The following is a 22,828-nucleotide window of genomic DNA, read 5'->3' as shown; positions in this document are numbered from 1 at the left end:
TCCCCACCTCCTTTTTTTTTTTTTTTTTTTTTTTTTTGGAAAACATTTTTCTAATTACCTTCATCTTCACATTTTATTCATACAGTCTTGCTGCCATACTATTTCCTATAAGAAAAGCCCATGCCGAAAGCTAGTGTTTATTATTGTTTTTCCATTTCAACTCTGTTATATTCTATTTCTGGAAAATTCTTTCCTTCATCTTTTCCCACATGGGACTCATACTCATCCTTTAAAGCAAATGATTAATGTCATCTCCTCCATGAACTGTCCCTGTGACTTCTCCAGCTGACTAATACTTTTTTCTGTTGTGTACTCAATGCACTTCTTTTCTTCTGTGTGCTAAAGCACTTATTATGTTGAATCATAGCTATTTTATTATTGATTCATCCATCTGTCCACCCATTCAAAAGAAAGCAGATCCCTTGCCTTTAAGTTCAGAGTTTGAGTGGTGAAATTTAAAAAAAAAAAAAAAAAAAACTAAAAAACTAAAAAATTTTAATTAGTCACATACAATTCTGCTTTTTTGATACACTTTTTTGGGGTCAACTTTTTAAAGACAAAGAACATTTTATTCGCCATTGTATCCCTAGTACAAGATGTTATAAAATATTTTACATTGTCCACCAATGTTTGTTTTTAGAGTAAATGATGTAGTTAGTAACTCATTGTAAAGGAATTTCTATTTAATGTTGATCCTCTTTAACTATTTTTACATAGTACCCACAGCTTCTTTGCTTCCAAATTCTTAGATTCTTTCCCTAGTTCTATTAAAATCAAGACTGATTAGCCAGCAAAATTCCTACTGGTATCCTTAAATACAAACCAGCCTACTCTAGCTGGCTTCTAATTCATTCCTAAGTCATATTCCTACTGTCAAAAGTGTCTTCCTCTACAAATATATTTTATCAAATATAAAAGTGAGGTGCTCTTTACTCTGTTAATTTCTCCTACCCTGTTTTATTTTTGGTGGAAAAAAAAAAAGAAAGAATACCTTTTAATATACAGTACAACTACTTATTACCTTGTTTCTAATCTGTCTCTTTTCATGCCATTGGTAATTTTCCGAGAGCAAGAATCGTTATCCTTCATTTCATTGATAATATCCCCAGATCTAGAATAGCACCTGACACATATAAGGAGCAATTGAAAAATTTTGCATAAATGTTTTTTGAGTGCTACAGAGGCACTGGAATAAGACAAGAATTCACAATGTTTGCAATAGCCCAAAGGTCATGAAAACGCAGTGTGATAATTCCTATAAAATAGATTTATGTAAGGGAGCACAAGGGATGAGCAGTTAGTACTGGAGAGGGTTTGACCTGAGTTGGAAGGGTAAGAATGTATCTGCCCAGGCAATTCCTATGGGCAGAAAGCAGGCACTCTGTAAAGATGAATGAAATTAGCTTGAATTGTGATCTCTTCCATTAGCCTGGTCCTTGGCCTGCTGGGTTTGGGTGGCTTGGGCAGCGGGGTCAATGAAAAAGGGACGGATAAGAACAGAGCTTTTCCCTTGACTGTATATGAAGGTCAATTCCCTTTGTTACTTCAAACCCACTTCTACTTGCCCATCCTGAACAAGACTGCTCCGTATTTTTAAAAGCAATGAAAAATAATGCATCAGAAGAAAGCTTATACTGTAAGATCCAGATGTCTTCATTTTTTTCTGATTTTGTGCTTTAATGAATTAAGCTTTGACATTCAGTTTATTTCTATATCTAAAAAAAGCAGGATGATCTCTTGACAACCCTGTTGACCAAGCCCACAAACAGGTCTTTAACCTCATGATACTTATTAATCATGGAAACATCCTTGTAAATAATGATTTACAAGGTAGCTCCCAGAAGTGCACCCAACCAACATGTGGATCAAATGGTGAAATGAGAATCCTGAGCCCTCCCATGCCCTGAAGCACTGCTGTACACATGAAATGAGCAATCTCTGGCTCAGAACTGGGTTCCCAATTGCTTTGGTGTTTTCAGGGAAGCACAGTTTTGTAATATTCTGAATAAGAATATGAATTTTTTAAAAAAAGATTATGTGATAGTGTGTTAAATTTGAATAGAGACACTGGCAAAATGGTCATTCACTCTTACCCCACTGGTGAAAGGAAATATAGGGGCATCCTATAAGTGGCCCAGGAAGTTGAACAGTCTCCTAGGTTAGGAGACAGTAGAGCCATGCTGGGACCATGCCTCTCAGCAATGGTGCAATCTGGGGACAGGTGGCCAGGAAGTGGCTCCTCAGAAGCTGGGGTGGTACATGGCAAGGAAGACACGGGGACGTGCAGAAGGGTTTGGGTTATAGGAAGGGATGTGTGGGACTGGTAGGCTTCTTTGTAGCAGAGTGTTTCTAAATCAGGGGCTGCCTTTCAAAGCAAGTTATTTCTGATTCAATAGGATACTTGGCTGCTAAAACAGTTGGCAGATTTCTGTGTGTACACATATATACTTACACATACACACACACAGAGAGACATTACACATACATTTATATACATATAATTATAATGATATATTGAAGTAGGTGATTCCTACTATCTCAGTATTCACTTCACTATTTTAACCCTTGATACTCCTTTTAAATGTTATCCCACCCAGCATGGAAGCAAGTTCTGTGAAATGATTCATAGCATGTTCTGGTGAAGTAGAGATGGATAAATGGGAGGATTCCAAATATCAGGCAATTCTTTTTCATAGCAAAGACCTTGTGCCTATCTGTAGGCTTCTAATATTTTAGTTTAGGGAACTAAGAAAGCACCTAGATTTATGGACCAAATATCTGCATTCAGGTAAATGTCAAGAAATACAACTGGCATGTATGATAGTAGTCATAAGACAGTCACATGCTCTTAAAAAGTCTTTTGTCAATAGTAAACTTAAAAACCAAAAAATTACCATATGACTCATATTACTTGATGAAGTTCTGTGTTTTTGTCTGTATTTGCATTTATTGTATTTTGTTTTCCCTCAGTGGGCACAACTTTCCCTCCTCTTGGTGTGTCTGCATCTCCTACTCTTCCCACTTTAGGTTGTGCTCAGTGTCTTCATTTCTGCTCATCTTTGATCATCTCATTGTGTCCATCCCCACCCCATGCTTAGTTTCCTCCCCCTTTTTTTCCAGCCTCCCTGACTTCCTCTTCCGTCCTTGTGACCTCTTCTATCTCACCCTCTCTTTCCCTCTCTCTTGAGGGAAAGTATTTGTCCTTCTGCACATCTCTATTCTAAACATCCATACTCGATCTATCCTACTTGAAATTGAGAAAAACTTTCTTTTGAACATTGAAAAATATCTATAGTAGAAACCACAGTGGGAGTTGCTAGAAAAAAATCAGTGACTAATAAAAAGGTAAGCATTGGTAAACTCTGTTCCAGATAAAAAAATAATGTGTCTCTCCTTACTGCATCATCATACAAATATAAATAATACCTAATGGAACTATTTATACACAAATTTCATCCATTTCAAAGAAAAGAAGCCACTATATTAGTTTCCAATACACGAGATATAGTTATAATTATCCATTGGAAGTAAAAATATTTAATTCTTACATCAAATTTTAAACCTATATTAAGCTTCATTCTCAATGTCCATTCAGAAACCACTCTTTAGTGAGTTCACGTATCACATCTTGGGAAAAAGATAATAAAATGTTCATACTAGAGAACAGAAGGACACCTGTACTTTATTCACTACAGTGCTAATTAGACCTTTGTGTTTCCTGATCTCCATTTAGATCTCTACTAAATTAACTTGATTTTACTTATGTGGCCCTGGTTTGAGTGTTTCTGGGAGTGATTGACCCCCAGAAACAAAGAAGCTCCAAACCCCATCATTAGTTAATGATTTTTACTTTGTAAACAAATGACATCATTTTCGTTAATAAGGATGTGCCTGCATCACAAGCTAGTAGGAATTTGATATTTGAAACATTTGGACATAGTGCATATAGAAATATTTTTTTATATAGTCGTCCACAATAAACTTTTTCCTTCCCTCAGTGTTGTCTGGCTAATTCACATGACCTTGAATTTATTCACAGGGTCATGAATTAAATATTAATTACCTTTGCTATTTTTGTTCAAAGGCAATTTTAAAGCATGTGTATTTTACAATCACTGTTACTTTCTCCATTCTGACATTACATTAAAAAATGAGAACCAAAGTGGAATTTTGCCAGTGTCTGCATGGAGGGAGGTTCTGCATTCTATTCAGTACCTTTCATTAAAGCTTAAAGGTCTTGCCCTATTAAATAACTGCAATTTACTTTGAACCCTGAGTTTTATGACAAAGTTAACTGGTTTGTTTTTCCTTACAAGCATGCATGGAAGGGTTCTGTTTCTCTTCCAGCTGCAGAAGGTGCTTGCCCAGTGACTAGACAATCAAAACAAACACTCTATAACCTCTAGGAAACCCCAGACACCCTGCTACACACACATACATAAAGTATAAATATGTTTAAATAAAATATGAATAAGGTTAAAGTCAGGGAGAAGACATACAGGATTTCAGTCCTCACAAGATTTTAGCCAAACAAAATAAAATGGGGTATTGATTAAATGGCAAGATGATTGAAGCTTTTCCACAGAATTCATGGGGATGGTTTGAAAATAACATGAAAATACTTGTATTTAAGATTTCTTTTTTTTCAAGATTGAGGTTTGGGGCTTAAAACCATTTACCCCAAGAAAGAGCTGAGCCAGCATGGCTCATTCCTCCCCAGAAAGCAGGCAGAGCCCTGGCAGCCCAGTGGTCTTGTTAGCCCAGCCTAGGGAAGTGGTAGGGAGAGGAGGAGCAAGAGCATCTCCCAACCCCCACTTCAGCCTCAACTATGTCTTTTGCTTTTTAAATGCAACCATTTTCCCAGAGTTTTCTGCTAACAAAATTTCTGCTAGTAGCACAATTGTTATATAAAATTTTGTAAAATACTACGGTAGGGAAATTAAAGGAGGTACACTATATTTTTGAATATACCCAAAAAATGAATGTATAATGTACAAAAATACAGTATTCTTATCCCCAATGTCATGAAATTGTACAGCTCTCGTTATTTTAACTTATTTTATTTCTAGTTAGGCATACAAATTTTATTTTATTTTATTTTTTAATAAAATAATTATTTTATTTTATTTTTTAATTAAAAAATGTATTATGTGTTAACCAACACATAATACATCGTTAGTTTTTGATGTAGTGTTCAACGCTTCATTAGTTGCTTATAACACACAGTGCTCATCACAACACATGCCCTCCTTGATACCGAGCACCCAGCTACCCCATCTCCCCATCCACCTCCCCTCTGTGACCCTCAGTATTTTTTCCCGGAGTCTAGAGTCTTTCATGGTTTGTTTCCCTCCCTGATCTTCCCTTTCAGATTTCCCTCCCTTCCCCTGTGGTCCTCCATGCTATTGCTTATGTTCCACATATGGGTGAAACCATATGATAATTGTCTTTCTCTGTATGACTTATCTCGCTTAACATAATCCCCTACAACTTTTAAATAAAAGAAAAAAATTTTAGATTTTTTATTTATTAAAGTAAAAAGAGTCACTTTGAACTCAATGCTACAAACACATTTAACTTGAATGGTCAAGATGCTGTTATTATTCAACCATGTTTAATTTTTTTAGCAGATATAATCTATATAATAAAATACTTATATAGGATCAACTAAAATGATGCCACAATCTTCTTTTAAAGTTTTTTGGAGCGGCGGGGTGGTGCTTGGGTGGCTCAGTCAGTTAAGTGTCTGACTCTTAGTTTCAGCTCAGGTCATGATCTCAGGGTTGTGAGACTGAGCCCCAGGTGGGGCTCCATGGTCAGTGGGGAGTCTGCTTGAGATTCTCTCCCTTTCCCCTCTCCTTTTGCCCCTCCCCTTTGCTTGTGCATGTGCTTTCTCACTCTCCCTCCAAAATAAATAAATCTTTTAAAAAAGAATAAACTTTTTTTTTTAAGTAGGACTTACTTTAAATATCTTCTCCTCAAATATAATATTATTTTGACAAGGCAAACATTTATGAACTCTGAATTTTGTTTTTGTATTTCTTTAGTATTAAAATAAGATACCCTATATTTCATTTTTCTTAATACTTTGTTTTATACTGCTATTTGACAAAACATAAAATCCCATATATTTTCATTTTATATACTTACAAGAAGGTATTTTGAAGTATTAATAAATTAAAATACCAGTCTCACTTTAAATTTCCCATCAAGCAGCAAATCTTGTTCTCTATTTAAATTCTTTTTGAATTTCTTTTGGTATCCTGATCCTAAAATCTGCATAATGACCATATCTTGCTGTCTTTAATTTTCTAACTTTATCTTATTATATCCAACTTCTTTTGGGGAAATCCCCATGACCTGTTATCATGTAATTCCTGAAAAGACCAATGAATTATTCATATATTGCATGGCTAAGCTGTTGCTATATATTAACTGAAATTTTTTGTCAACCTATAGGCAACTAAAAGAAGTATGGTGGTATACACTTTATTTGGCTGAGATACATCATTTGCTTTTGGTTACACATTGGAGGAAATTTATATTTTAGTTACAGCATATTCCAAATTTTAGTGTATTATTTTGTGTTTTAATGAATAGTTCTTTCTTTAAAATTTCTGGTTCATGTGAGGATTGAATCATTTTTACAACTGTAGGATTCTTTTGCATTCTTGGAGAGTAGTTTGGACTGATTGGTTCATAACATCATGGTCATTTGGTCAGTCTTTTATGGGCACCAACTAGGGTTTTTTGACTTACCTACTACTTTTAACTTACCTCCTGTCTCTTTTTCGGCTGTGTTGCAAAAGCACAGCTTCAGTGGTGAAGGGAGCTATAAGCAAAAGCTCATATAGATCGGTTAACATTTGCTCCAGGAAGGTGGGCCAGTACATCGTCCGTATATTCATTGAGGAGCTTTCTGATGCATCTTCTGGGGAAAGATAGTTTTCTAGGTTCACGTTTGCACTGACATCATTTTTATATGCTTAAATCTGGGTGGAGTTGAATTTCAATGAATATTTACTAAGCATGTTACTAAGACACGGGCCTTATGTTATATACAGGAGATATAAAATTAAACAAGATGTTTCCAGGTTACTGGGTGAGATGATTACAATTCAGAGGGTTAAGTTTTATAATCATGGTAAATGCCAAACACTATGCTGGCATAGAAGAAATGCACTCTGACAATGTTGCTGGAATGACATCCCAAAGGAGAGTATGTTCACCAGCACAGAAGGGCAGCAGAAGATTTGTAGGGAGTCTTCTTAGTGCCATTTACCTATTACCTTACAACTCAGAGCAAGTTTTTATTATTATTATTATTGTTGTTGTTGTTATTATTATTATTATTGCAATGTGGCTTTTAATGTCTTGACTATTTTATGCAAAAACTGTTGTGGATGTTATACAATTAATCTATCATTCATAAAACTTAATCTCAGTTAAGTGAGGAAAAAAAGCATCTATTAGCTCTGACCTTATGGGGGAAAAATTCCCCCCTCTTATAAACCTGATATTATCAAATAACCTTGCCAGTGGAATCAGTGTTCCATGATAACAAACCAACCATCGAAAAATAGCAACAATTAAGATGCTGAATTTATGACATGAGTAATAGTAGAAGCTTAAATTACAGATTTACTATTGGGCACACTCTAGCTTGACACAGCTCTGTAAACATGAACATGGTCACAAGTTTCCAAGACATAGCTGAGAGAGCTGGCTTGTGAATTTAAGACATTGTCCCCAAAGAATGAACAATATCTCTGTAGTTCCTATGCTAAAGAAAATTTGCCATTCATAATAGCCTTTAGACTCTCTCAGGGATCATGAGACCCATTTCAAACAAACACAGGACTTTAACTTTCCCATAGAGTCCTATCTCCTGATTTCCTAAAAGTGTAGTCAAGTAGCTATCACAGGTTGTTGGGGTATTCATAGCTTGGAGTAGAGGGTGGAGTGTTTCAGGAAAGGAAGTAACAATTTTTCAAATTAAAAAAAAAAAAAAAACTTCAGAGAAAATATAACATTGTATCAAATGTGGCATCATGTCTGGAGTAAAAATTGCTGCATGCTTGCCTAAATTCTTACCAGCAATTATTTAGACATTTGGGATAATCTGTTCATTTTGTGAAAAACATAGTAGAGAAATATTGGAAGGCCATTTTCTAATACACAATATTAAGATTACATTTTCTTCTTCTTCTTTTTTTTTAATGAGGTACTTAGACTTCACTAGGTAGTATTTTAGATCACTAAAAGGGAGCTTATCTGTTAAAACATAGGGACAAAGCATCCACTTTGTGTACCTCTTCTCTGACCTCACTCTCTCACGTATTGCTGTGGCACTCATTTCAAATGTAATTGTATATTCTTTCTTGTCAGTTATTGTGGGTTTTTCCTATGTTCCCTGGTGGAAGCATTCTCCTTTTGGGGACCAGAGATCATTAGAGCCACAGAGCCTAGATTTGCAGTGAGGGATGTATAAGTCCTTCAGGTTGGCGACTGGGAGTCATAGCAAACCAAGCCACTCTTAATTCTACTTCTTATTTCTTGTACCCATATATTCAAACTAGCAAGGTCATAGCATTATGCAATAATCATGAAAATGGGATATTGCCAGTGGACAGGCTTACCCTGGTCTGGTGGTCCCTCACGGCTCTAAACCCAGTGGGTGATGTGCCCAGGCCCACTGGTTGAAGGCACTCTATACAAAGGACACTCCTTGAATTCCTGGCTCTGTGATCATCAGGGCTTTTGTTTCTGGGTGCTAAGGGACTGAAGCATCATAGAAATCACTCTTGGCAGACTACCGTCTTCAGGGCACAGCATAGACAGCAGACTAAAACATTCCTCCTGTCTTCCTGTAACCATTCCTTGAAGTCTGGGAGAGACAGCTATTCACCTAATACACAGAAACAAACACAGAGTTGATCAAAATGAGGAAACAGAAGAATATGTTCCAAACAAAAGGAGAAGATAAAATCCCAGAAAAAATTAATCAAAGATAAGTAATTTGCTTGATAAAGAATTCAGGGTAATGTTCATTAAGATGCTCAACAATCTCAGGAGAAGAATAGATGAACAAAGAGATAACTTCAACAAAGAGATAGAAACTATAAGAAAGTACGAAACAGAAGCCACAGAGTGAATAATACAATAAAAACTGAACTGAAAAATACACTAGAAGAGTTCAACAGCAAACTAGATAAAGCAGAAGGAAGGATCAGTGACCTGGAAGACAAGGCAGTGGAACTCACCAAACAGAGCATCAAAAAGAAAAAAGAATTTTAAAAAGTGAAAATAACTTAAAGGACCTATGGGACAAGATCAACTTGAACATAGAACATAGAACAACATTCACACTATAAAGGTCTCAAAAGGAGAAGTGAGAAAAAGGGACAGAAAACATATTAGAAGAAATAATAGCCTAAAACACCCCTAACCTGAGGAAGGAAACAAATAGCCAGATCTAAGAAGTTCAGAAAATTTCAAATAAGATGAATCCAGAGATCCACCCCAAGATACATCATAATTAAAATGTCAAAAGTTAAAGATAATGGCAGAATCTTAAAAGCAGCAAGAGAAAAACGACTTGGTATGTACAAGAAAACCCCCATAAGACTATGAGAAGATTTTTCAACAGAAACTTTGCAGTCCAAAAAGGAGTATCATTATATGTTCAAAATGCTGAAAGTGAAAACTTCTAACCAAAGATATTATACATGTTAAGGTTATCATTCAAAACTGAAAAAGAGACAAAGTGATTTTCAGATAATTGAAAAGTAAAGTAGCTCATCACCACTAAACTTACTATACAAGAAATATTAAAGGGACTTCTTTAAGCTGAAAGAAAGAGTACTAATTAGTAACAAGAAAATGCATGGAAGTAAAAGCTCACTAGTAAAGGTAAATATATAATAAAGTTAGTAATCACTTATAAAGCTAGCATGAAGGTTAAAAGACAAGAATGGTAAAAAAAAATACTATAAATGTAAAAATTAGTTAAGAAATAGGCAAAATAGTGCATCTGGATGACTCAGTTGAACCCCATTGGGTTTCACACTCTGCAAGGAGTCTGCCTCAGATTCTCTCCCTCTGCTCCTACTCCCCCACACTCTCTTTCTCTCTAAAATAAGTAAATAAATCTTTTTTAAAAAAGAAATAGACAAAATAAAAAGATGTGCAATGTGCCATCAAAAACATAGAAAGTGGGAGTGAGGAATGAAAATTCAGTTTAGTTCAAACTTAACTTGCTATCAATTTAAAATAGACTAGTTTATATACATTGCCATATGTAAGCATCATGGTAACCTCAAAGCAAAAACCTATAGTAGCTACACAAAAAATGATGAAACTGCAATCTAAAAATAATGCTAAAGAAAGGCATCAAACCACAATGGAAGAAGGTAAGAAAAGAAAAAAGAAACAGAGAGCAACTACAAAAGCACCAAAAACACTGAACAAAACGGCAATAAGTACATACCTATTCATAATTACTTTAAATATAAATGAGATAAATACTCCAATCAAAAGACACAGAGTGGATAATTGGATTAAAAAAACAAGGCTATCTATATATTCTGCCTACAGCAGACTTGCCTCAAATGTAAGAAAACACACAGACTGAAAGTGAAGTGATGGGAAAAGGTGTTTTATGAAGATGGAAACAAATGAACAAAAAGCTGGGGTAGCTATACTTATTTCAGACAAAATAGACTTAAAAGCAAAGACTGTAATGAAAGATAAGCAGGGCATTACATAATGACAAAAGGGTCGATGCAGCAAAAAAATATAGCATCTACAAATATTTATGCATCATACATAGGAGCACCTAATTATGCAAAGCAGGTATTAACAGACCTAAAGGCAGAAATCAATGGTAATACAGTAGTAGTAGGGGACACTAACACCCACTTACATCAAGAAACACTGACACATTAGACCAGATGGACCTAACAGAACGTTCTATCCAAAAGCAGCAGAAAACACATTCTTCTCAAGTGCACATGGAGCATTCTCCAGGACAGATCATATCTTCGCTCACAAAACAAGCCCAAATAAACTTAAGAATATTGAAATAATAACAAGCATCTTTTTCTAACAATAGTGGTGTGAAACTGGAAATTGATCATGGAAAACAAACTGGGAAAATCACAAACGTGGAGATTAAGCAACATGTTACTGAACAACCATTGGATCAATGAAGAAGTCAAAGGAGGAAAAAAAATAATACCTGAGACAAGTGAAAATGAAATGCAATATACCAAAATCTATGGGATGAAGCAAAAGCAGTTTTAAAATGAAAATTCATTGTAATTCAGGCCTATGTCAAGAGACAAGAACTATCTCAAATAAATAATCTAACTTTACACCCAAATCTCAAATAAACAATTTAACTTTACAACAAAAGGGACAAGAAAAAAGGAAACAAATGAAGCTCAAAGTTAATGAAAAGAAGGTAGAAAATAATAAAGATCAGAGCAGAAATAAATGGAATGGATACCAAAAAGACAATAGAAAAAAGAAAAAAAAAGAAAAAACAGTGGGCCTGAGAGCTGGATCTTTAAAAAGATTTTTAAAAAATTGATAAACTCTTAGCTAGACTCATTAAGAAAAAAAAAAGAGAGGGCTCAAATAAATAATATCAAAAATGAAAGAGGGAAAGTTACAACTGATACCAAAGAAATACAAAGGATCGTAATAGAATACTGTGAACAATTATATGCCAATAAATGACAACCTAGAAGAAATCAATAATTCTTAGAAACAAAATCTTCTGAGACTAAATCATGAAGAAATGGAAAATTTGAGTAGACAATTAGTAAGGATCTTGAAGCAGTAATCAAAAACCTTCCAATGAACGGAAGTCCAGTGCCAGATGGCTTCACTGGTGAATTCTACCAAATATTCAAAGAATATTCAATAGTTTTCCTTCCCAAATTATTCACAACATTGAAGAGTAGGGAATATTTCCAAACTCATTTTACAAGGCCAGAATTGCCTGGCTACAAAGAAGCAGACAAGGACAACACACACACAAAAGGAAATTACAGTCTAGAACCTCTGATGAATGCAGATGCAAAAATCCTCAACAAATATATTAGCAAACTGAAAGATTATACATTGTGATCAGGTGGGTTATATTTCAGGGATTCAAGGATGGTTCACCTACCAATATAAATGAATGTGAAGGATAAAAGAATCTTATGATCATCTCGATTGATGCAGAGAAGACATTTGAAAAAAACAACATATATTTATGCTAAAAATGCTCAACAAAGTAGGTGTAGAAGGAATGTACTTCAACATAATAAAGGCCATATATAAGTACACCACTAACACCATACTCAATGATGAAAAACTGAGAGCATTTCCTTTAATATCAGGAACAGGGCAAGTTGTCCACTCACACGACTTTTATTCAATGTAGTACTGCAAATCTTACCCACAGAAATCAAACAGGAAAAATAAATTAAAAAAACATCTAAATTGGTAAGGAAGAAATTAAACTGTCACTGTTTTCAGATGATGTGACTCTACACATAGAAAATCTTTCTAAAACCTTCATCAAAAAAACTTAGAACTAATAAATGAATTCAGTAAAGTTACAGGATACAAAATCAATTTATAAAAATCTGTCGTGCTTTTATATACCAATAACAAACTATCAGAAAGAGAAATCCTAAAAAAATGTTCTTACTTACAATTGCATTAAAAAATATACCTAGGAATAAACTTAACCAAGGAGTTGAGACACCTGTACTCTAAAACAACAAGACATTGATGAAATAAATTGAAGAAGACACAAGTAAATGGAAAGATATTCCATGCCATAGATTAGAAGAATTAATATTGTTAAAATGTCTGTATTACCCAAAGCACTTTACAGATTCAATACAATCCCCATCAAAATTCCAAAGGCATTTTTCACAAAAATAGAAAAAATCCTAAAATTTGTATGAAACCACGAAAGATCCTGAATAGCCAAAACAAATTTGATAAAGAAGAAAAAAGCTAGAAGCCTCTCACTTTCTGATTTCAAACTGTGTTAAAAGCTATAGTAATTAAAACGGTATGGTATTGGTATAAAAACAGAAACACTGACCAATGGAACAGAAGGGAGAGCCCAGAAATAAACCCACACATATATAGTGAGTTGATATATGACAAAGGAGGCAATAATATACAATGGAGAAAGGACAGTCTCTTCAATAAATGGTGCTGGGTAAACTGGACAGCCACATGCAAAAGAATGAAACTGGACCACTGTCTTATATGATAGACATTAACAAAGAAATGGTTTAAAGACTTGGATACCAAAACTCACAGAAGTCGTAGAAGAAAACATAGGCAGTAAACTCCTTTGCATTGTTCTTGGTGATATTTTTTGGACTCTGACTCCAAAGGCAATGGCAACAAAAGCAAAATAAACAAATAGCACTAAATCAAGCTAAAAAGCTTCTGTGCGATAAAGAAAATCATCAAGAAAACATAAAGGCAACCTACTCAGTGAGAGAAGATATTTGCAAATCATTTATCTGCTAAGGGGTTAATATTCAATATATATAAAGAACTCATACAGCTTAATAATAACACTAACAACAATGAGACACAAACAATCCAATTAAAAAACAGGCAGAAATCTGAATAGATATGCTTCCAAAGATATACAGTTGGCCAACAGACATATGAAAAGATGTTCAACATCACTAATCATCAGGGAAATAAAATCAAAACCACAATGAAATATCATGTCACACCAGTCAGGATGGCTATTATCAAAAAGATAAGAAATAACAAGTGTTAGTGAGGATGTGAAGAAAAGGGAACACTTGTGCAATGTTGGTGGGAATGTAAATTGGTGCATCCCTATGGAAAACAGAAAGGAGATTCCGCAAAAAACTAAAAGTAGAACTGTATGATCTAAGAATTCCACTTCTGGGTACTTATTTGAAGAAAGGAAAAACACTAATTTGAAAAGATACATGCACCTCTACGTTCTTTGCAACACTATTCACAATACCAAGATATGGAAACAACCAAGGTATTTACCAATGAATGAATGGTTAAAGATGATGTCTCACACACGCACGCACACACACACACACACACAAATACTCAGCCATAAAAAGGATGAAATCTTGTATTTGTAACAACATGGATGGACCTTAAGAGTATTATGCTAAGGGAAGTAAATCAGATGGAGAAAAACAAATGCCATATGATTTCATCTTGGCAGGGTATCACCTTCAAAGGTAGCATCTTCGCTATGCCTTCCAGAAGCCATTGTATCACTCTATCAGGCCAGCAATTTCTGCGATGTATGGTAAGTGATAATAACAGTGTATCCAATTATTTTGTTTCCATAGTCGTCTTCCTAACAGGGTCCCTTGGTCCAATGAAATGTATGAGAATTTTTTGTTAGTAGAACAAATGTTCTGTAAGCCCTCAGATAGTGCTACTATTTGAGGCTCTGAAGGCAAGAAAAGCAAATCCATATCCAGAATATGTGTTATTTCCAGTCAAGTTGAATTGTTGTCCCTTCCAGAATAAAAAGGGCCCAGTGGCTATTTGGTCTCCTCAGGGATGGTGTCATATTGGGTACAAGCCATTTATTTCTTTTGCTGATAGATTGGAGTGAGAGTAGTTAAATTAGTCTTAGTGGGAATCCACATTTTGGGGTCTGTTCAATGCCTCATTCCCTTCCCCTGAGTCTACTCCATTAATGACTCTACTGCAACAGCATATGACAGCTGAAGACAGACTGGCTGACTTCTGACCAGGCCATTCTGTCTGGTTGGTGGTTTAATGTTTATTCCTTCATATGTTCTCTCTGGTGGATGTGATCATGCAAGACAATGGCCTTCACATTTCATCCTAATTTTTATAAGTCCAACCACATGCCTCTTCCTCAGACCTTCTCTTTGCTGACCTTCCAGCTAAACCATTCCTCTCTGAAACTATTCACTTTCGCTATGGGTACATCTATTTTCTGACTTTGGCAACTTTTCTCTTCATGCAAAGTGGTGACCAGGCATTCTTAAGTGGTGACCAGCAGCCTATTTCCAGATTGCACTCAGATGCTGAGCCAACACGCTTATAAATCAAGTTCATTATTTTTCTTCCTTTGTATTTGATATTTGGGTTCTTCTGTGGCAGCTGGGGGTGAGGCACTGCCACCATAGTGGTGAAATGTCATGGAGATCTATTCATTCGTCTTGCTTGTCTCCTCTAAACTTGCTTCAGCCTAATATTGGACCTTTCATCTTATGATGGACTACTTCTAGGCATGCTTGAATAATAACTTGGTAGTTCTAACAGAATCCAGTTCACGATGACCAGCTCTGATCTCAAGGTCAGAGAATCTATTTCTGCTAGAGCTGTTTTTCGAGTAATTTATAACTCTTTGCTGCAAGGTCATGGCCTCGCCCCAGAAGCCTATAGATTTGTGTTGTGATTCTTCCATTAGATATTGCCGTAAACTCCGTTAAGTATCTTTTTCTTTTGCCACAGGTACCTCTAAACATACCATAGGGTCTATTGGGTTTTATGTCCAACCAGCAAGGCTATCCCAGTGTAGCCTGGAACAGCTCTCCAGCTCCTTCAAATCTTTCCACCCACCTTGTCACGCAATGCATGGGTCCGAATAATATTCCTAAGTGTGGAATATGCTGTCCCCCAAATCTAAAAAGGCTAATCTGGCATTATGATTCTATCTCAATGTAGAAAGTGTAACATGCAATAATTTGTCCTTTATTATAAATGGGGACATTCAGAATGTTCCAGTCCACTGAGCCCCTTAAAACTTCACTGGTATGTTGTGCCTCTGAATCTTTGTTGATTTATCTTACGCCCTCTAGAACACAGATGTCTTGTCAAAACTTCCAGAATACTTGCTGCTTTTGATGATCTGTTCTGGTTAATATGATGTAATCAACATAATTTACCAATGTGATATTTTGTGGGATGTCTGGATTACTCAGACTGCATTATGATCAAGGACAGCAGAATGTGCAGTCTTCAGCAAGGATTTAGATCTACGCTCTTTTCTTTATCATTGGAACACTGGCTGGTCTTGGTTCTGCTCTCTGATAGAGATGGGAAAGAACACATTTCCCATGTCAGTGACTGAGTACATATTTGAGTCTTAATCTGCTGAAGTAAAGATTTCACTCTTTAGCTGTTGTGGTTAGAACTATTATTTGTTTGAGTTCATGGTAGTCTACCATTAACCACCAGAATCATTAACCTTATTAGGGTCTGCAATTGTAAATTTAATGGAAAAATTATAGGAACCACTGACCATACATCCTCTAAGTTTAAGGATGGCACTAATCTTTACTATTCCTTCTAGAATATAAGATTTTGGGTTTGCTATTTTGGAAATGGGAAGGAAGAAGTTTTAGAGGATTTCATTTATGGTTATCACTTTATTAGCCAAGGAACCAATATATATTTTTGCATTTCTCTGGAGTTGAAAGAGCCTGAACCCCCCTTCATTTGTGTATCTGTTCTTTTGTAAGTGCCTGCCCACATCTTTTGTCCACTTTTAAATTGTTAGTTTCTTATTTATTTGCAAGAATTCTTTATATATTCTGTATGTACTTTTTTAAAATAAAGGTGAACTGCAAATACCTTTTCCCATTCTGTGGCTTACTTTTTCTACTGACTTGTTCGTTTTTTAGATCTATAATTCTTCCAGAATTGTTTGCTGTATATACTATAAGGTAGAAGACAAAACATTTTTTTTTTTTTAGATAGATATCCAGTTGGCTCAGTGCCGTTCATTGAAGAAACAACCCTTTTCTCAATGACACCATTGTCAAAAATTGACCATATATATGTGAGCCTATTTCTGGACCCAAGTCGATGGAACATTTATTCTGTTTCATTGGTCTGTTTGTTTATGCTTGCACCACAGCACCCTATGTCATGTGCGATATAGGCTTATATAAACTTTGACATTCAAAACTGTAAGTTTTTCAACTTTGTTGTTTTCTTCAAGATGATTTATGCCATTCTTAGCTTTTTTTTATTTTCACACAAATTTTAGAACTAAGTTATTAATTTCAAAAAAAAATGTTCTTGGAATTTTCTTTGAGATGGCCTTGAATCTAACATAAATTTGGGGAGAATTGAAATCTTGCATACTGACTCTTTTATTCCATGTGCATCTTATATTTCTCTATTTAGTTCTTTAATTTTCTTTAAATGTTTTGTATAAGTTTTATGCATCTTTTGTTAGGTTTATTCCTAAGCATTTCATATTTCTGTGCATTATAAATGTTTTTTTCCTAATTTTTTATTGATTTGTTTATAGAAGTTCAAATAATTTTTAATGACCTTATTATATTTTATTCCTTCTTTTAATATTTTATGTGTAGAATCTTTTGGATTTTCCTTAAATAAAATCGTGTCTCTGAAAATAAAAGTAGTTTAAAAATTTTTTTTCTTTTTCAATAATTGTATCTTTGTTTTTTTCTGCCAGTCATTTTAATTCAAATGCATACTTCTTGGTTCCTTTCCCCAAGTCTCTGATATTCTTCCTAATTAAAAGAAATCTATACAAATACCCACTGTGAATATTCCACAGAAATGGAACATATAAATAATTTCCTTAGGCTCAGGGATTCATAACTTTCATTGCTTTTTCTATTTTATTCTTTGTGGGAGTGTGCTCAGAGTATATCTGTTACTGAGCCTTCATTTTTTAATTTGTTACATGTCTTTTTAAGACTTGCATTGAGAATTTATTATTGGGAAAGATAAATTGTGAAACTGTAGAGCCCGGTGTTTATTGGACAGATTTTGGGGATTCATAGTTCCCTAATTTGTTGTTTTCTTTTTTGAAATCTGAAAGATCAATGAATTTGACTTCTAAACATACTTCCAGCACTGAGCCTATCATTAATGTTATCTAATTATTGTTTTTCCTCAATCATTGTTTTGAGTAAAATTTCAGCCATATGTTGTCACCAAAGGGAATATCATTTTCAAATAAGAATCTGAGTTTCTAAATGGAAGGATTTCTCAATTATGTAATAAAAATTTCTTTAAAGTAAAAATACAGATCTTTAAATATATTTCAATAAAATCAAAACCACAGATATTAAATATGGTGTTGAAAGGTATTTGGTGCATTGATAAAGTTCCCTCGAGGACTCTGGATGTTTAAAGCAACAGTTTGATTGAATAGAACAATAAATGCAGGGCTGAGTGTATTTTTTTTCTTTCTTTCTCATCTACTAGAAAAATATAGATAATAGAGCTCATTTATTTCCTTAACATTTCAGAGCTCCGCAGATGGGAAAACACAACCCAGTGGAAATTATTTCTGGCAACCTTGAGAAGATATGTTAGCATTTTGTGGCATTTCTTTCAGTGACATGTAAAGCATGGCTTTCCCTCATTGCAATGTCACAGTGAAGTGTCACAATAAAGCCAAAATAGTGTGCCCTCAGGGAAAACTAGGGAAAGGGACCATTTTCCATGCACACACAAAGGGTAATATTTATTATAAAGCCTTTCATTTTAGCTCCAAATGCTTCCTGGGCCATGGCTACTTTGCAATGGAGAAATGCACAGAATGTGAGATTTAAAGCAAATGTTGTGTATAAATCTCATGTAATTTATGTAAATATAAATAACATATAAAAAATTAAAATGCCTTTATGGACATACAAGCATGCATAAATCTATACAGTGTGCTAAGGAGAGAGTTTGTGATGTTGCATTGTGGCAGCGTCAGCCTGGCAGTGATGGAGTCCAAGGAGCACTAAACTGGGAATCAGAACAATTCTATCTTGATCTATTTCAGCCACTACCAGGACCAATGTCATCTTCTTTGTCTACAACACGTGATACAGAAATTACTACCTCTATTCAAGGGATGAGGAATTCAGTCTTCAAAAAAACTCAATTATTCTTCTCAGATTACACAGATAATGTTCCTTAAGGAACTTTATGCACAGTATCAAATACAATCATTTATTTTAAGCCAAATTTGTACTTTTGGTAAAACCTTGCATATCTCCTTCATCCTTGCACAGTTATTATTTGGACCTAAACACTGAACTTGATTTTTACTACCATTAAGTGCCATCTCATTAGGTTCACTCTGCTACTCCAGACAATGGTCATTTGGGGGGGTCTTAATTACATTTGCAACATGATTCCATTGCTGCAATTCAGTATTATCTCTAGATCTGATGAGTGTCCTGTTTATCTGCACCTCAATCTTTGGGCAAAACCCTGTGATAGGCAGCTTCCTTCCAGTTAGATAGGAGCTGGTTGATTAGGTATTACTCCACTCAGTTGACAAATGCACATGGAAATTAACCAATCTCATTGTTTTAATTTGGCAAATGTAGGAGAGAGCATGAGCTTTAGGGTCCAGCAGCCTGGGATTCAAATGTCAGCTCCACTGATTACCAGATACTTGATTTTGAGAATGATACTTGTCTTTATATGTAAATTTGGATAACAATATTAACAAGACAAAGTCTGTAAGGATCTTACAGGTAGTTAATGTTCAGCCTCATTCATCAAGCATCAAAGAAATGACATTTTTCTGACTGACCAGCTCTTTCTAACCAGTCGCCACCCAGGTCTTACTGAACAGTGTTTCCTGATACTGACAAATCTTTGTTTCGATAAACTTTCTTGGTCTTTTTCCCAGAACCAATGGTATGTTTATATTGGTTTTTAAAGATTTTATTTATTTATTTGACAGACAGAGATCACAAGTAGGCAGAGAGGCAGGCAGAGAGAGAGGGGAAAGCAGGCTCCCCGCCGAGCATAGAGCTTGATGTGGGGCTCGATCCCAGGACCCCGGGACCATGACCTGAGCTGAAGGCAGAGGCTTAAACCACTGAGCCACCCAGGCTCCCCTATATTGGTTTTTAGAATCCACCTTTCTTCCCTGCTTTAATACCTGAATGATGTTTGCCAGGAGCCTCTCTTCTTAGTTTGAGATAATAGTTTAGTGGTCTTTTATATTTTCTGAGCATCTTCAACGGAAGTTCACTTGATTCTGGAGACTTCCACTAGTTCGGGGAAGTTCTTAAACTTACCTCACATACTTAGGAGATGTAGCCTTTTTTATGTGCTTCTCTGTCCCTCTTCCTTCCAAGGTCAGTCTCCTTGACAAAGAAGACTAGTGTAAGGGTAATTCTGGTTTTATGCCTAGTTGTATTATATCATAACCGCATGTTGTAGACTTTTCCTTGACAAACCAGTAGATAATAGGATTCCACTTTCAACAGTCTCCACATAAATGCCTGTTTTTGCTCCATAGTCATCTGGAGTTTGCTCCATAGTCATCTTTTTTGCTCCATCTTCTCTACGGGGTTACTTTAAATTTGGACTCATGAGAGAGATTTTATAAAGGGAAATTAGTTTATTTGAAAACTTCATTGTTCTCTTCCTCAGGATAATTTTCAATCATTCACTTTTTAATCTTTTTTAAAAGATTTATAACCCTCCTGGACTCTCTCCTTATAGATTCATTTTTTCCTAGAAGGGATAACACTCCCATTTTTTTCCCTCTGAAGTTTTTTTTTTTTTTTAATTTAAGATTTTATTTATTTATTTGAGAGAGCAAGAGAGAGAACACAAGCATGGGGGTAGGAACAGAGAGAGAGGGAGAAGTGTCTCCCCACTGACCAGGGAGCCCGATGCAAACTTGATCCCAGGACCCTGGGATCATGACCTAAGCTGAAGGCAGACACCTAACTGGCTGACCCACGCAGGCACCCTCCCTCTGAAGATTTTTTAATCTAGTTGTTATAAGTTCAAGAATCCATTCATGACTATAATCTTTTTTTATGAATGGGCCACCATCTTTAGACTGATATTCCCAAGAGAAAAATTTAAGACTTTTGTCTATTTGATAATATTACTGTGTATTCAGTCATTTTTTTGTGATGGAGTAAGTAATATCTCAAATACTTGGAGTCTAAGATTCTCTATTCTGGATCTTTGCTTCGAAATCTCTTGCATTTTTCTTCAAAGGGCGTTTAATAAATACCTCTCACAGACTCACTGTGGGCTAAATCCTCTGGTCTTCCTGGATCTTGCCAAGAGAATGTTTGTCTTAACTTCAGCACATAGAGTGATCTGCATTAATTCTGAGTGAGCTATATGTAGGAAATCTGTTTTGAAAGAGCTGCTCTCAGGAGCATTTCCAAACAAAATCATATGAGGACAGGAGTAAGGATAAACTGTTGTCCATTCTTGTGAAATCCAATCTTATTTCTCCTCCTTTTATTTGTTTGTTCTGTGTGCCAAATGGGTGAGAGTCAGAAGGCAGAATGCCAGGTAGCATCTTTTCACCTTTTTTAAAGTGTGTGTGTGTGTGTGAGAGAGAGAGAGAGAGAGAGAGAGAGATTGGAGATGGGTTGATGGAATGTTCCTAGCTTGCCCCTCCTTTTATGCTTTCCTCTTTCAGGTCAAACTCAGGATGTGGCATCTCAAGTTTGATCCGCAACTGTGACAGAGATAAGCAGTTTGGGTAGCAAACAACTATTTTGAAAAACCTTGTGATTTATCCATACTGGACATGTTTTTTTGTGTGTGTGTCTCGTGGTATATTTTTCACATTAGCTGTTTCTTAGGATTAGCAAACCAGTGCAAATCTTGTTTCATCCCTCCCTGGGTATTTAATGTAGTGCCAAGCAAAGCACAGATTAACATATGCTTACTCAGGATTAAGGATGATTTTTTTTAAAAAAAACTCTTCTGATAGACAGTAAAACAGAATCCACACAGTTCGGTAGATTCAATGGGTGGGCTGTTTTTGTTAGTGCCAACACCTAAACCTAAACTTTATTCCCAGGTTCCACGGGTTTTGGGTTATACTTCATGGAAATCAAATGGCAAGTAGTGGTATAGTCTTTCTCCATGTTCTTCCCTCAATCACTACAGTGCTGCGTATGATTGCTCCATGGCGAAGAAGAGGAGAGCTGCAGAGCAGGCTTTGGGTGTCCCAGTCAACAAGAGAAAATCCCTGCTAATGAAGCCCCGACACTACAGCCCAAACCTGGACTGCAGAGAATGTGATGACAGGACCGAGGCAGAGGAGGAAGACGGCCTCCCGGAAGCCAGCGATCGCACTGCCACAGGTAGCAAGCGGGAATAGCCCAAACTTATCTACTCCCTGACACCAAAGCCTCAGTCTTAACTTACATAGAACATCCAGTATTTGTGGCCGTAGAAGCAAATTCCCATTTGAAAGCAAAACCAAACATTTATTCACTTGGCATCCATTTACTGAGAGCCAATTTTTTTTTGTTTATCAGTAACTGCGGGAGTCTAAATTTAAGTCATAGAGAGTTCTTGCCTGAGTCTATTTTCAAAAGCACAGAATTGGAGTGTGCCTCTTTTTGAGGAAAATAAAAGATACTAAGCCTTAAAGAGTACCTTGACTCCCTAATAGGACAGATGTCTATCCTTGAAAGAACGCTTAAAAATAAAAGGACATATTTAAGCCTCTAAGGTATCTAAGAGATGACATATATAAATAAATAATTTACTTTTTGTTTTATAAACACACAGAATATTATTTGTCCTCCCAAATACAATAGGTATTAATAACACAGGCTAATGCAGGTGACCTGTGACCCTAATCTTTTACCATCTTTAAAATAAATACTTATAGCAATGGACTTAGCAGAAGGGACCCAAAGTTGGCAGTCTAGATCCTTCAGTAGGAAAATGATGTGTTATAGAAAATGTATCACTGTGCCCATTAGTTCTGAAATAAGTGATTTTCAATTACCTTTAGGCACACATTGTATTTCATGAATTCAATTCTTCACTTGCT

General features: G+C 35.6%; 1 protein-coding gene across 3 annotated transcripts in view; it reads left to right on the top strand.

The window, feature by feature from the left end:
• Positions 1-22,828, top strand: part of ST18 (ST18 C2H2C-type zinc finger transcription factor) — a 103,069-nt gene that overhangs the window by 16,386 nt on the left and 63,855 nt on the right. For 2 of the 3 annotated variants that reach the window (XM_032841168.1, XM_032841166.1), the window contains exons 4-5: positions 14,246-14,332; positions 21,931-22,127. In XM_032841168.1, the coding sequence (XP_032697059.1) occupies positions 14,246-14,332; positions 21,931-22,127 (284 nt within the window). The remainder of the gene's footprint in view (positions 1-14,245; positions 14,333-21,930; positions 22,128-22,828) is intronic. The other variant, XM_032841167.1, reaches the window with a different exon arrangement.

The sequence above is a fragment of the Lontra canadensis genome, unplaced genomic scaffold (assembly GCF_010015895.1).
Source record: "Lontra canadensis isolate GAN:19392208 unplaced genomic scaffold, GSC_riverotter_1.0 scaffold121, whole genome shotgun sequence".
NCBI lineage: Eukaryota > Metazoa > Chordata > Mammalia > Carnivora > Mustelidae > Lontra > Lontra canadensis.
This window is presented reverse-complemented; position numbering and strand designations above follow the sequence as displayed.